Below are 16,504 nucleotides of genomic sequence, written 5' to 3'. Positions count from 1 at the left end.
ATGAAGAACTGTATTTGACACCAATTATTGACATGGATTGATAGGATTAATGGATCAGCAGATATTAAACAGTTTAGATCATTAGATGGTTTAGGTTAAAGGTGGACGTTTGGGTCTTTATGGGTTAAATAATGAAATGAGCCCAAATCTAAATTACAGTCACATACGGTTTAGGATACAGACAGAAATTTCACTGCATTTTCATTTTCATCTCACTGTGTCTGCCGTCGTCTTCATCTTCAGTGTCGTCTTCGTTAGCAATTTCTCTAAACATCTTCTCTGATGAAACTTCTGGTTGGATTCATTTCATATTTTATCTGTACCTTCCTTGGGACAATGTCTCCAAAGTTTGTTCACAATTTTTAGAAATGTAGATCATTGACGAATTTATGAAATATTACAAATGGTCCTTTCCTTGTAATGGTCCATATTGTGATGGTTTAGAACATGTAAGTAGTTACAGATATTAATATAGTTCCTATTGGTCACTGATAGAAGTCACAGATGGACTGTGATTGGATGAGTTCAGTTCTCCTCCAGTGAAAGTCCCGCCCACTTTTATTGTTAGCTTGATCTGCATCCAGAACCACAGGACTGGAACACAGAACAGAACCAGGACTAGAACATAGACCAGAACCAGGACTGGAACACAGAACAGAACCAGGACTAGAACATAGACCAGAACCAGGACTGGAACACAGAACAGAACCAGGACTAGAACACAGAGCAGAACCAGGACTGGAACACAGAACAGAACCAGGACTAGAACATAGAACAGAACCAGGACTAGAACACAGAACAGAACCAGGACTAGAACACAGAACAGAACCAGGACTAAAACACAGAACAGAACCAGGACTGGAACACAGAACAGAACCAGGACTGGAACACAGAACAGAACCAGGACTAGAACATAGAACAGAACCAGGACTAAAACACAGAACAGAACCAGGACTGGAACACAGAACAGAACCAGGACTAGAACACAGAACAGAACCCGGACTGGAACACAGAACATAGAACAGAACCAGGACTAAAACACAGAACAGAACCAGGACTGGAACACAGAACAGAACCAGGACTAGAACATAGAGACAGAACCAGGACTGGAACACAGAACAGAACCAGGACTAGAACATAGAGACAGAACCAGGACTAAAACACAGAACAGAACCAGGACTGGAACACAGAACACAACCAGGACTAGAACATAGAGACAGAACCAGGACTAGAACACAGAACAGAACCAGGACTGGAACATAGAGCAGAACCAGGACTAAAACATAGAACAGAACCAGGACTAGAACACAGAACAGAACCAGGACTAGAACACAGAACACAACCAGGACTGGAACACAGAACACAACCAGGACTGGAACACAGAACATAGAACAGAACCAGGACTAAAACACAGAACAGAACCAGGACTGGAACACAGAACAGAACCAGGACTAGAACATAGAGACAGAACCAGGACTAGAACACAGAACAGAACCAGGACTGGAACATAGAGACAGAACCAGGACTGGACCATAGAACAGAACCAGGACTGGAACACAGAACACAACCAGGACTAGAACATAGAGACAGAACCAGGACTGGAACACAGAACAGAACCAGGACTGGAACATAGAACAGAACCAGGACTGGAACATAGAGCAGAACCAGGACTAAAACATAGAACAGAACCAGGACTAGAACACAGAACAGAACCAGGACTAGAACACAGAACACAACCAGGACTGGAACACAGAACACAACCAGGACTGGAACACAGAACATAGAACAGAACCAGGACTAAAACACAGAACAGAACCAGGACTGGAACACAGAACAGAACCAGGACTAGAACATAGAGACAGAACCAGGACTGGAACACAGAACAGATCCAGGACTAGAACATAGAGACAGAACCAGGACTGGACCATAGAACAGAACCAGGACTGGAACACAGAACACAACCAGGACTAGAACATAGAGACAGAACCAGGACTGGAACACAGAACAGAACCAGGACTGGAACATAGAACAGAACCAGGACTGGAACATAGAACAGAACCAGGACTAAAACATAGAACAGAACCAGGACTAGAACACAGAACAGAACCAGGACTGGAACACAGAACAGAACCAGGACTGGAACATAGAACAGAACCAGGACTGGAACACAGAACAGAACCAGGACTAGAACATAGAGACAGAACCAGGACTGGAACACAGAACAGAACCAGGACTGGAACATAGACCAGAACCAGGACTGGAAGGTAGACCAGAACCAGGACTAAAACATAGAACAGAACCAGGACTAGAACACAGAACAGAACCAGGACTGGAACATAGAGACAGAACCAGGACTAGAACATAGAACAGAACCAGGACTGGAACACAGAACAGAACCAGGACTGGAACACAGAACAGAACCAGGACTAGAACATAGAGACAGAACCAGGACTGGAACACAGAACAGAACCAGGACTAGAGCATAGAACAGAACCAGGACTAGAACACAGAACAGAACCAGGACTGGAACATAGAACAGAACCAGGACTGGAACATAGAGACAGAACCAGGACTAGAACATAGAACAGAACCAGGACTGGAACACAGAACAGAACCAGGACTGGAACACAGAACAGAACCAGGACTAGAACATAGAGACAGAACCAGGACTGGAACACAGAACAGAACCAGGACTAGAACATAGAACAGAACCAGGACTAGAACACAGAACAGAACCAGGACTGGAACATAGAACAGAACCAGGACTGGAACATAGAGACAGAACCAGGACTAGAACATAGAACAGAACCAGGACTGGAACACAGAACAGAACCAGGACTGGAACACAGAACAGAACCAGGACTAGAACATAGACCAGAACCAGGACTAAAACATAGACCAGAACCAGGACTAGAACACAGAACAGAACCAGGACTGGAACATAGAACAGAACCTGAGAACCTCACCCATATTCAGACAGAACAGACGCTGACGTGCAGGGACATGGAACTATATTTAATTTTCATGAACAGGAACATAATGTAATGCTACACTGAACATAAACCTGACGTCCTTATTGGTTGCTGTTGCTGTTGCTGTTGTTGCTGTTGCTGTTGTTGCTGCTGCTGTTGCTGCTGCTGTTGTTGCTGCTGTTCCTTGACTCAGACCCAGTTGTCCTCGTCGCTGCTGGACGTACATGGCCCATTCTCGCTGCTAAACGCTCTGAGGTGCATAAGACCTGGAGAAAAACACACTCTTCTTGTGGCCTTCAGCCCAGGTCTGAGCAGAAAGGTGGGTCAGAAATACAGGCTTTACACATGTGGACCATTCTGTTCCATGTTCAGCAGTGGCTTTGAGCTGGAAATAACATTTAACCCTTTAACCCCTGATGTGTCTGTGATGATTGTTCTGAACGTGTGATTCTTTTTAAACATTCATAAAAAGTCAACCGTTGGCTCACACTGTAAAAAAAATCCTGTTGTTTTTACGGAAAAAAAACTGGCAGCTGTGGTTTCCAGAACAATACTGTAAAAAACACATCCAACTGAAACATATTTACAGAGTAACATGTAGATTGAACATTTTAAACATGTAGATTGAACATTTTAAACATGTAGATTTAACAGTTTAAACGTGTAGATTTAACATTTTAAACATGTAGATTTAACAGTTTAAACGTGTAGATTTAACAGTTTAAACATGTAGATTTAACAGTTTAAACGTGTAGATTGAACATTTTAAACATGTAGATTTAACAGTTTAAACGTGTAGATTTAACATTTTAAACATGTAGATTTAACAGTTTAAACGTGTAGATTTAACAGTTTAAACGTGTAGATTTAACAGTTTAAACGTGTAGATTTAACATTTTAAACATGTAGATTTAACATTTTAAACATGTAGATTGAACAGTTTAAACGTGTAGATTTAACAGTTTAAACGTGTAGATTTAACAGTTTAAACGTGTAGATTTAACAGTTTAAACGTGTAGATTTAACAGTTTAAACATGTAGATTGAACAGTTTAAACATGTAGATTGAACAGTTTAAACATGTAGATTGAACAGTTTAAACGTGTAGATTTAACAGTTTAAACATGTAGATTCAACAGTTTAAACATGTATATTTAACAGTTTAAACATGTAGATTTAACAGTTTAAACGTGTAGATTGAACAGTTTAAACGTGTAGATTTAACAGTTTAAACGTGTAGATTCAACAGTTTAAACGTGTAGATTTAACAGTTTAAACATGTAGATTTAACAGTTTAAACGTGTAGATTTAACAGTTTAAATGTGTAGATTTAACAGTTTAAACATGTAGATTGAACAGTTTAAACGTGTAGATTTAACATTTAAAACATGTAGATTTAACAGTTTAAACCTGTAGATTTAACATTTAAAACATGTAGATTGAACAGTTTAAACGTGTAGATTGAACAGTTTAAACCTGTAGATTGAACAGTTTAAACCTGTAGATTTAACAGTTTAAACATGTAGATTTAACAGTTTAAACGTGTAGATTTGACAGTTTAAACATGTAGATTGAACAGTTTAAACATGTAGATTGAACAGTTTAAACATGTAGATTTGACAGTTTAAACATGTAGATTTAACAGTTTAAACATGTAGATTTAACAGTTTAAACGTGTAGATTTAACAGTTTAAACATGTATATTTAACAGTTTAAACATGTAGATTTAACAGTTTAAACGTGTAGATTTAACAGTTTAAACATGTAGATTTAACAGTTTAAACATGTAGATTTAACAGTTTAAACGTGTAGATTTGACAGTTTAAACATGTAGATTTAACAGTTTAAACCTGTAGATTTAACAGTTTAAACATGTAGATTGAACAGTTTAAATGTGTAGATTGAACAGTTTAAACCTGTAGATTGAACAGTTTAAACGTGTAGATTGAACAGTTTAAACGTGTAGATTGAACAGTTTAAACGTGTAGATTGAACAGTTTAAACCTGTAGATTGAACAGTTTAAACCTGTAGATTTAACAGTTTAAACGTGTAGATTTGACAGTTTAAACGTGTAGATTGAACAGTTTAAACATGTAGATTTGACAGTTTAAACATGTAGATTTAACAGTTTAAACATGTAGATTTAACAGTTTAAACGTGTAGATTTAACAGTTTAAACATGTAGATTTAACAGTTTAAACGTGTAGATTGAACAGTTTAAACGTGTAGATTGAACAGTTTAAACGTGTAGATTTAACAGTTTAAACGTGTAGATTTGACAGTTTAAACGTGTAGATTGAACAGTTTAAACATGTAGATTTGACAGTTTAAACATGTAGATTTAACAGTTTAAACGTGTAGATTTAACAGTTTAAACATGTAGATTGAACAGTTTAAACGTGTAGATTGAACAGTTTAAACGTGTAGATTGAACAGTTTAAACGTGTAGATTTAACAGTTTAAACGTGTAGATTTGACAGTTTAAACATGTAGATTTGACAGTTTAAACATGTAGATTTAACAGTTTAAACGTGTAGATTTGACAGTTTAAACATGTAGATTTGACAGTTTAAACATGTAGATTGAACAGTTTAAACATGTAGATTGAACAGTTTAAACGTGTAGATTGAACAGTTTAAACGTGTAGATTGAACAGTTTAAACGTGTAGATTGAACAGTTTAAATGTGTATATTTAACAGTTTAAACATGTAGATTGAACAGTTTAAACGTGTAGATTGAACAGTTTAAACATGTAGATTTAACAGTTTAAACATGTAGATTTAACAGTTTAAACGTGTAGATTGAACAGTTTAAACGTGTAGATTTAACAGTTTAAACATGTAGATTTAACAGTTTAAACATGTAGATTTAACAGTTTAAACATGTAGATTTAACAGTTTAAACATGTAGATTTAACAGTTTAAACGTGTAGATTTAACAGTGGATTTAAATGGTAAATGTTCTGCACTTCTTTAGCTCATTTTCTCCTCCTTCATGGTGTCCACAGCTCTTTCCAAATCCACCAGGTCCAACTGGGACCAGTTTAGGGTTCAGTGTCTTCCATGGACACTTGGACATATGGACAATCAGAGCCAGGATTGGAACCACCAACCCTTTGGTTATCGGACGAGCCGCTCTACCAACTCTACCAACCCATTCATTTACAAGTTTAAAATGTTACACTGTTAAATGTTTACTTTTTCATGAGTTTTTTATTTAAAAAAAAAAAAGCAAATAAGCCGTTATTTCAACATTATGGTCTTTGCAGTTTAAACGGCACCACATTGTTTTTCAATATACAGTTTTATTTTCTAAAAACAATAGAAATCCATCATTTCTTCATACAAATCTGCTTTTGTTCACATACTCTTCCTGTAAAAACTACAGCTGTATGTGATTTAATCGTTAACACAAAAATCTTTTCAAATAAACAACTTTGCATTGTATTGTCACTTACAGTTTTTTTATGTTGCAATTTTAAAACTTTTTGGTGTTAATTCTACAGTCATTTTTTACAGTGCAGTTGGAAAAATTTCAAATCGTGCTGACAGAACAGCCATTGTTCTTTTCATAGACATCTGAGCATGCTCAGTTCACCCACCACCACCTGTGGAGTGAGACCGACTCACTTTAAAAATGCAGTTTTTTTGTTTTGTTTTTCCTGTTGTTCCCAGTGTTGTGGTGATTTTCCTTTATGTTTTTTACTGTGTTTTTACAGAGTTTTGACCTTGTAACTGCTTTATGGACTTAAACAGGTATCAAAAAGCAGCTGGACCAATTTAGAAAAAAAGAGCCAAAACTATTGGGACCAAATTCAAATAATTGTGGGTTATTTTATTCTTTTTTTTTTTTTTTTTTTTTACTTCATTTTAGTTCATTTTTTCCATATTTTTTGATGTTATTAATTATTTTGTAAATATTTATTCATGTTGTTCAGTTTGTGGCTTATTTTGTTCACGTTATTTAGAATTTTGTTTGTTTATTATTCATTTTTGTTCATTTTATTGATTTACTTTGGCTGTTTTTGTTCATTTTGTTGCTTCTTTTGTTCTTTTTTTGACTGTGGAACTACTTTATGGACTTAAACAGATGTCAAAAAGCAGCTGGACTGATTTAGAAAAAAAGACCCAAACTAAAACTACTGGGACCAAATTCAAATACTTGTTGGTTATTTTATTCTTTTCCTTTTTTTTTTTTTTTTTTTTTTTTTTACTTCATTTTAGTTCACTTTTTGCATATTTTTTTCATGTTACTTATTATTTTGTAAATATTTATTCATGTTGTTCAGTGTGTGGCTTATTTTGTTCATGTTATTTAGTATTTTGTTTATTATTCATTTTTGTTCATTTTATTGGTTTACTTTGGCTGTTTTTGTTCATTTGTTGCTTATTTTATTCTTTTTTTTTTTTTTTTTATCATTGAGCTGCTTTTTTGAGTTCAACCAGGTGTCAAAAAGCAGCTGGACTGATTTAATATGTTCACCTTTACCTGCAGTCAGGGCTCAGGGGTTAAAGCACAGGTGTCAAACATGCGGCTCGGGGGCCAAAACCGGCCCACCAAAGGGTCCAGTCTGGCCTGCGGGATGACTTTGCAAAGTGCATGTTCAGGCATCAAACTCAAAATAATATCATAATAACCTATAAATAATGACAACACCATTTTTTCTCTTTGATTTAGTGCAAATAACATTAAATTAGGAAAATATTTACATTAAGAAACTACCCTTTTACAATAAAACATCAATAACCTGAACAAATATGAACAACCTGAAATGTCTAAAGAAAATTAAGTGCAATTTGAACAATTTTCTGCCAGTTACTAAATGTTTTGTGCCTTTGTAGATCTCATATGTAATGCACATGTGTAAATAAGTCGAGGTATAATATTGATAAAACTGCACTTATATTTGTATTGTTTATATTCTGGTTTTCTTTTTTTCGGTTTTTATCTGCTATATGTAAAGTGTCTTTGAGTTCCATGAAAAGCGCTATACAAATAAAATGTATTATTATTATTATTATTATTATTATTATTATTATTATTATTATTATTATTATTATTATATTTCTTAACAAATTCCATTTTTTTCAGGTTATTCACATCCTTTTTGTTTGGATAGTTTGTAAATGTAAATATTGGCATAATTTAATGTTATTTTTTGCACTAAAACAATCTGTAGTTGTCATTATTTAATGGTTATCATGCTGTTATTTTGCTGGTGCAGCCCACTGCAGATCTTGTTAGGCTGAATGTGGCCCCTGAACTCAGATGAGTTTGACGGCCCTGGGTTAAAGGGTGAACCTGACCACGTATGGAACAGTCCAGACTCCTCCAGCACTAACCCACCTCTGCTCTTCTAGTTCCAGGAGACCCTGGAGGTGCAGAGCCAGAGGATGAGCCTACAGATCAGTGTGTGTGGGGAAGGTGTGGCTCCTGACGTCAGCTGCTCCCACCCTGGAGGAGTCCTGGACTTCGGTCATGTGATGGAGAAGGACAGTGTGTGTCAGGTCCTAAAGGTCGGTCATCAGTGTACCAGTGCACCGTCAACCCAGAAACATGACAGTTCAGTTTAACCCATAAACACCCAGAGCTACTGTTGTGGTCGTTCCCAAATAAATGTTTCTCTATTTTTAACTTTTATCAAGTGATTCGTTACCATTTATGTAACATTATGCTCTGAATTTTCCACTTTTAATTGAAAATTGCATATTTTCCCATATTTAATGTACTGATCATGTAGATCAGTGTTTTTCAACCTTGGGGTCGAGACCCCATGTGGGGTCACCTGGAATTCAAATGGGGTCGCCTGAAGTTTCTAGTAATTAATAAAAATTAAAAATTAAGACATACTAATAAAAAATATATGTTGAGTTGACAGAGACAATCACATGATATAAAAGACAAACTGAAGCACGGTGGTACTGTTTATCTGTCAAATGTTCATTGTTTAGTTTAGTTTATTTCAGACACAGACATAATACCAAACATATGGAAGAAAAAAATAACAATAAACAATACACAAATAAAAAAAATCAAATAATAGAAAAAAAGAACGACTGTTGTGCCTGAAAGGGAGTAGGAAGAAGCCAGTGCTTCTCCAGTCCTCCCCCTGATTCCAGTCCTCCCACTGTTAGTGCTGAATCACTTTATATACAATATAAGATTGTGATTATCTATAAACACACCCCTACCAACCTGTATACACATACACACACAGTCACATACACACATACATACATACACACACACACACAGTCACATACACACATACATACACACACACAGTCACATACACACATGCATACACACATACACATACAGTCACATACACACATACATACACACACACACAGTCACATACACACATACATACACACATACAGTCACATACACACATACAGTAATACACACATACATACACACATACACACACAGTCACATACACACATGCATACACACATACACATACAGTCACATACACACATACATACACACACACACAGTCACATACACACATGCATACACACATACAGTCACATACACACATACATACACACATACACGTACAGTCACATACACACATACAGTCATATACACACATACATACACACATACACACACAGTCACATACACACATACATACGCACACACAGTCACATACACACATACATACACACATACATACACACATACACACACAGTCACATACACACATACATACACACACAGTCACATACACACATGCATACACACATACAGTCACATACACACATGCATACACACATACACATACAGTCACATACACACATACATACACACATACACATACAGTCACATACACACATACATACACACATACACATACAGTCACATACACACATACATACACACACACATACATACACACACACAGTCACATACACACATGCATACACACATACAGTCACATACACACATGCATACACACATACACATACAGTCACATACACACATACATACACACATACACATACAGTCACATACACACATACATACACACACACATACATACACACACACAGTCACATACACACATGCATACACACATACAGTCACATACACACATACATACACACATACACATACAGTCACATACACACATACATACACACACATACATACACACACACAGTCACATACACACATGCATACACACATACAGTCACATACACACATACATACACACATACACATACAGTCACATACATACACACATACAGTCACATACACACATACACACACAGTCACATACACACATACATACACACATACAGTCACATACACACACACATACACACATACACATACAGTCACATACACACATACATACACACATACAGTCACATACACACATACACACACAGTCACATACACACATACATACACACACACACACAGTCACATACACACATACATACACACACACAGTCACATACACACACACACACAGTCACATACATACACACACACATACATACACACCAGTTTATGTCTACCGCTGTGCATCAACACACGTCTGCACCTCTATATTTCTACACACACACCATACAATAGAACAACCTGACAGTCCAAATAATGATCATATACTTCCTTGAACCAGATATTGTGGAAAAAAACATTTCTTTGTCCATTTTTTTGAATTTCTGAATATTTGGACACTGCTGCAGCTCTACCCCCGACCCATTCCAAAGCCTGACCCCACACACTGATACACACACACTTCTCCTGGATGTCCTGACGGCTGGGACTGTGAAATTCCCACATCCCCTCAGGTTATAGCCCCCCCCCCATGGACAAATAGTCTTTGTATGTCGGCTGGTAGTTGATTTTTATTGGCTTTATGTAGAAGTTGAGCTGTGTAAAAATGTACCAAATCATAGAGTTTTAATAGTTTTGACTGCAAGAATAATAACTGAGTATGTTCCAAACAGCCCACTTTATGTCAGACTGTTTTTGTAATATGAAGACAGGGTGTAGAGTAGTTTTATAGTTACTGCCCCATAATTCTATACAGTAGGGTAGGTATGGCAGGACCAGACAACAGTACAATATATAGTGTGCGTCCAGTCCATGTTTAGCTTTGTTAAGGATGGAAATGCTTTTGGATACGTTGGTTTGGATGAACCTGATGTGTGATCTCCAGCTTAATTTACTGTCAGTAATTATTCCTAAAAATGTGTGTTCTGCCGCTGTTTCTATCGGAATGCCTTCTATGCATATGCGTAATTCTGAGGGGTTTTTTTATAATTTCCAAACAACAATGCCTTAGTCTTGTTTACATTAAGTGATAATTTATTCATGTCCATCCATAGTTTTATTTTGGCTAATTCATTATTTATCACATCCACAAGTTTATTATAATTATCACTAGAATAGAATATGTTGGTGTCATCTGTGAATAATATTAGTTTTAATGCTTTAGATATATTGAATATATCGTTTATATATAAAATAAACAATTTGGGCCCCAATCCAAAAAGCTGAAGAACTGTATTTTACACCAATTATTTACATGCATTGATAGGATTGGTGGATCAAAAGTTGTTGAACATTTTAGATCAGCAGATGCTTTTGGGTCTTTATGGGTTAAACATTAACCCTTAAAAACCCAAAGCATCTGCTGATCTAAAATGTTCAATAACTTCTGACCCACTAATCCTGTCAATACAATGAAATCATTCTTTTCAACAGCATCACATGTGTTTTACAGATGTGTCCATAGTCTCTGTAGTGAACATGGAAACTCCATTATCTTCTGCAACATGAGTTCAACAAGAAGAACCCATGGAGTTTAACAAATGACGGTGTCTGTAGATGCTTGTTTTTATGTAGAATTCAAGATAGATTTTGTTGAAAATGTCATGTTTTCTTTCATTTTCTCTGTTTTAGTATAATAATCTTTGAATTTACTCTGAGCTTTTATGAACATCTAAATCAGGGGTGTCAAACATGTGTCCCAGGGGCCAAATGTGTCCCACCAAAGGTTCCAATGCGGCCCCTGGGATGAGTTTACAAAGTGCATTAATTCTACAGTCCAGGCTGTGGAACTCATTTTAGTTGTGGTTCCATATACAGACCAATCTGATCTACAGTCAAATAATAACATAATAACCTACAAAAAAACAATGACTCCAGATTTTCTTCTGGGTTAGATGTGAAAATAATATTACACTATGCCTATAAATAATGACAACTTCAAATTTTTGTCTTTATTTTAGTGCAAAAAATCACATTAAATTATGAAAATATTGACCTTTACAAACTCTCCTGTACCAGTAAAATGTGAATAACTTGAACAAATATGAACAACCTGAAATGTCTAAAGAAAATTCAGCACAATTTGAACTCTTTTCTTCCTGTTACTCAGTGTGTTGTGTCTTTGTAGATCTGATCCAGAGAATGCACATGGACAAATGATAAAAATCACCCAAAAAAAACCCCAAAGAAAACACCTACCTAAAACCACCTAAAAATTACCCAAAAAAAACACCTAAAAATTACCCAAAAAAAACACCTAAAAATCACCCACAAATTACCCAAAAACCACCTTAAAATCACCCAAAAATTAACCCAAAACCACCTAAAAATTACCCAAAAATTACCCCAAAACCACCTTAAAATTACCCAAAAAAACCACCTAAAAATTACCCAAAAATCACCTAAAAATCACCCAAAAATTACTCAAAAACCACCTAAAAATCACCCAAAAATTACCCAAAAACACCTAAAAAAACCCACCTAAAAATCACCCCAAAATCACCCAAAAACTATCAAAAACAAAACCAAACCTAACATTATGCCTATAAATAATGACAACTTCAAATTTTAGTGGAAAAAAAATCACATTAAATTCTGAAACTCTTTCCATTTCCAAACTCTCCTGTACCAATAAAATGTGACTAACCTGAACAAATGTGTCCAACCTGAAATGTCTGTATTAAATTCAGTCCAGTTTGAACTCTTTTCTTCCTGTTCCTCAGTGTTTAGTGTCTTTGGAGATCTGACCCAGAATGCACATGGACTAATGAGAAGTGGAGGCAGAAGACTGAGAAAATTTCACTGATTTTTCTTTAAAAATTTCATTTTTTTCAGGTTATTCACATGTTTTTTGTTTGCAGTTTATAACAGTAAGTATTTTCATAATTTAATGGGTTTTTTTGCACTAAAACACAGACATAAATGTGCAGTTGTCATTATTTCTGGGTTCTTCTGTTCTTTTACTGGTTGGGTCCACTGCAGATCAAATCAGACTGAATGTGGAACCTGAAAGAACAGGAGTTTGAGAACCCTGGTCTACATGGTCAGTGAATTATATAAAGGAAAATATATGATTTACACAAGCATAAACATAAAGGATAATACTATAATATATTGTGATAAATCATTTGGTAATGGTTAAATGAAGAGAAATTTCATTTGGAAGTCACCACAAAACCATACTTCTGCATCTTTATGGGTTAAAAATGTTCAGTCACAGTGAGGGGATGTGAAGAAGTAGTACACAACAATCCACTTTTATCTCCAAATTCAACTTTTATTAGTGCATTTTTGTCAAACTTTTAAAATACTACCAATGCTACCAAATACTGCTACTACATAAATCACACACTGTGACTAAATAAACTCAAATCATGTGAATTCCAACTTCACTTTTCAATATAGTTAATTGTCACAATGAGTGAAATTAAGTTAAAACACTGGAGTTTTCTGACTTTGTCACAGTGATCATGTTAAAAAAAAACAGCAAAACATGAGAAAAAACAATCCAGTCAGATGTTGATGGGTCTGCAGCTGCTGCACCTGCACGCACTGACACAGGCGCAGAAGGATTCACCCTGAAAGACCCACACACCCACCTTTAACCCTTAAAGACCCACACACCCACCTTTAACCCTTAAAGACCCACACACCCACCTTTAACCCCTAAAGACCCACACACCCACCTTTAACCCTGAAAGACCCACACACCCACCTTTAACCCCTAAAGACCCACACACCCACCTTTAACCCTTAAAGACCCACACACCCACCTTTAACCCCTAAAGACCCACACACCCACCTTTAACCTCTAAAGACCCACACACCCACCTTTAACCCCTAAAGACCCACACACCCACCTTTAACCCCTAAAGACCCACACACCCACCTTTAACCCTGAAAGACCCACACACCCACCTTTAACCCCTAAAGACCCACACACCCACCTTTAACCCTTAAAGACCCACACACCCACCTTTAACCCCTAAAGACCCACACACCCACCTTTAACCTCTAAAGACCCACACACCCACCTTTAACCCCTAAAGACCCACACACCCACCTTTAACCCCTAAAGACCCAAACACCCACCTTTAACCCCTAAAGACCCACACACCCACCTTTAACCCCTAAAGACCCAAACACCCACCTTTAACCCCTAAAGACCCAAACACCCACCTTTAACCCCTAAAGACCCACACACCCACCTTTAACCCCTAAAGACCCACACACCCACCTTTAACCCCTAAAGACCCACACACCCACCTTTAACCCCTAAAGACCCACACACCCACCTTTAACCCTTAAAGACCCACAGACCCACCTTTAACCCCTAAAGACCCACACACCCACCTTTAACCCCTAAAGACCCAAACACCCACCTTTAACCCTTAAAGACCGAAACACCCACCTTTAACCCTGAAAGACCCAAACACCCACCTTCAACCCTGAAAGACCCAAACACCCACCTTTAACCCTGAAAGACCCACACACCCACCTTTAACCCTTGAAGACCCAAACGTCCACCTTTAACCCCTAAAGACCCAAACACCCACCTTTAACCCTTAAAGACCCAAACGTCCACCTTTAACCCCTAAAGACCCAAACACCCACCTTTAACCCCTAAAGACCCACACACCCACCTTTAACCCCTAAAGACCCAAACACCCACCTTTAACCCCTAAAGACCCACACACCCACCTTTAACCCCTAAAGACCCAAACACCCACCTTTAACCCCTAAAGACCCACACACCCACCTTTAACCCCTAAAGACCCACACACCCACCTTTAACCCTTAAAGACCCACACACCCACCTTTAACCCCTAAAGACCCACACACCCACCTTTAACCCTGAAAGACCCACACACCCACCTTTAACCCTTAAAGACCCACACACCCACCTTTAACCCCTAAAGACCCACACACCCACCTTTAACCCTGAAAGACCCACACACCCACCTTTAACCCCTAAAGACCCACACACTCACCTTTAACCCTTAAAGACCCACACACCCACCTTTAACCCCTAAAGACCCACACACCCACCTTTAACCCCTAAAGACCCACACACCCACCTTTAACCCCGAAAGACCCACACACCCACCTTTAACCCCTAAAGACCCACACACCCACCTTTAACCCCTAAAGACCCACACACCCACCTTTAACCCTTAAAGACCCACACACCCACCTTTAACCCCTAAAGACCCACACACCCACCTTTAACCCTTAAAGACCCACACACCCACCTTTAACCCCTAAAGACCCACACACCCACCTTTAACCCCTAAAGACCCAAACACCCACCTTTAACCCTTAAAGACCCAAACACCCACCTTTAACCCTTGAAGACCCAAACGTCCACCTTTAACCCCTAAAGACCCAAACACCCACCTTTAACCCTTAAAGACCCAAACGTCCACCTTTAACCCCTAAAGACCCACACACCCACCTTTAACCCTTAAAGACCCAAACACCCACCTTTAACCCTTAAAGACCCACACACCCACCTTTAACCCCTAAAGACCCAAACACCCACCTTTAACCCTTAAAGACCCACACACCCACCTTTAGCCCTGAAAGACCCAAACACCCACCTTTAACCCTTAAAGACCCACACACCCACCTTTAACCCTTAAAGACCCAAACGTCCACCTTTAACCCTTAAAGACCCAAACACCCACCTTTAACCCTTAAAGACCCAAACACCCACCTTTAACCCTTAAAGACCCACACACCCACCTTTAACCCTTAAAGACCCAAACACCCACCTTTAACCCTTAAAGACCCACACACCCACCTTTAACCCTTAAAGACCCAAACACCCACCTTTAACCCTTAAAGACCCACACACCCACCTTTAACCCTTAAAGACCCACACACCCACCTTTAACCCTTAAAGGCCCAAACGTCCACCTTTAACCCTTACAGACCCAAACGTCCACCTTTAACCCTTAAAGACCCACACACCCACCTTTAACCCTTAAAGACCCAAACGTCCACCTTTAACCCTTAAAGACCCACACACCCACCTTTAACCCTTACAGACCCAAACGTCCACCTTTAACCCTTAAAGACCCAAACGTCCACCTTTAACCCTTACAGACCCACACACCCACCTTTAACCCTTAAAGACCCAAACGTCCACCTTTAACCCTTAAAGACCCAAACATCCACCTTTAACCCTTAAAGACCTAAACGTCCACCTTTAACCCTTAAAGACCCACACACC

The 16,504-nt window shown here is 37.9% G+C and overlaps 1 protein-coding gene across 1 annotated transcript in view; it reads left to right on the top strand.

The window, feature by feature from the left end:
- LOC115422496 (cilia- and flagella-associated protein 74-like) overlaps window positions 1-16,504 on the top strand; it is a 180,189-nt gene that overhangs the window by 146,694 nt on the left and 16,991 nt on the right. Inside the window, exons 20-21 of the mRNA XM_030138843.1 lie at window positions 3,172-3,291; window positions 8,334-8,489. Of these exons, the coding sequence (XP_029994703.1) occupies window positions 3,172-3,291; window positions 8,334-8,489 (276 nt within the window). The remainder of the gene's footprint in view (window positions 1-3,171; window positions 3,292-8,333; window positions 8,490-16,504) is intronic.

The sequence above is a fragment of the Sphaeramia orbicularis genome, chromosome 7 (genome assembly GCF_902148855.1).
Source record: "Sphaeramia orbicularis chromosome 7, fSphaOr1.1, whole genome shotgun sequence".
Classification (NCBI taxonomy): domain Eukaryota; kingdom Metazoa; phylum Chordata; class Actinopteri; order Kurtiformes; family Apogonidae; genus Sphaeramia; species Sphaeramia orbicularis.
The sequence above is the reverse complement of the archived record's forward strand: the minus strand, read 5'-3'. Positions and strand labels throughout refer to the sequence as shown.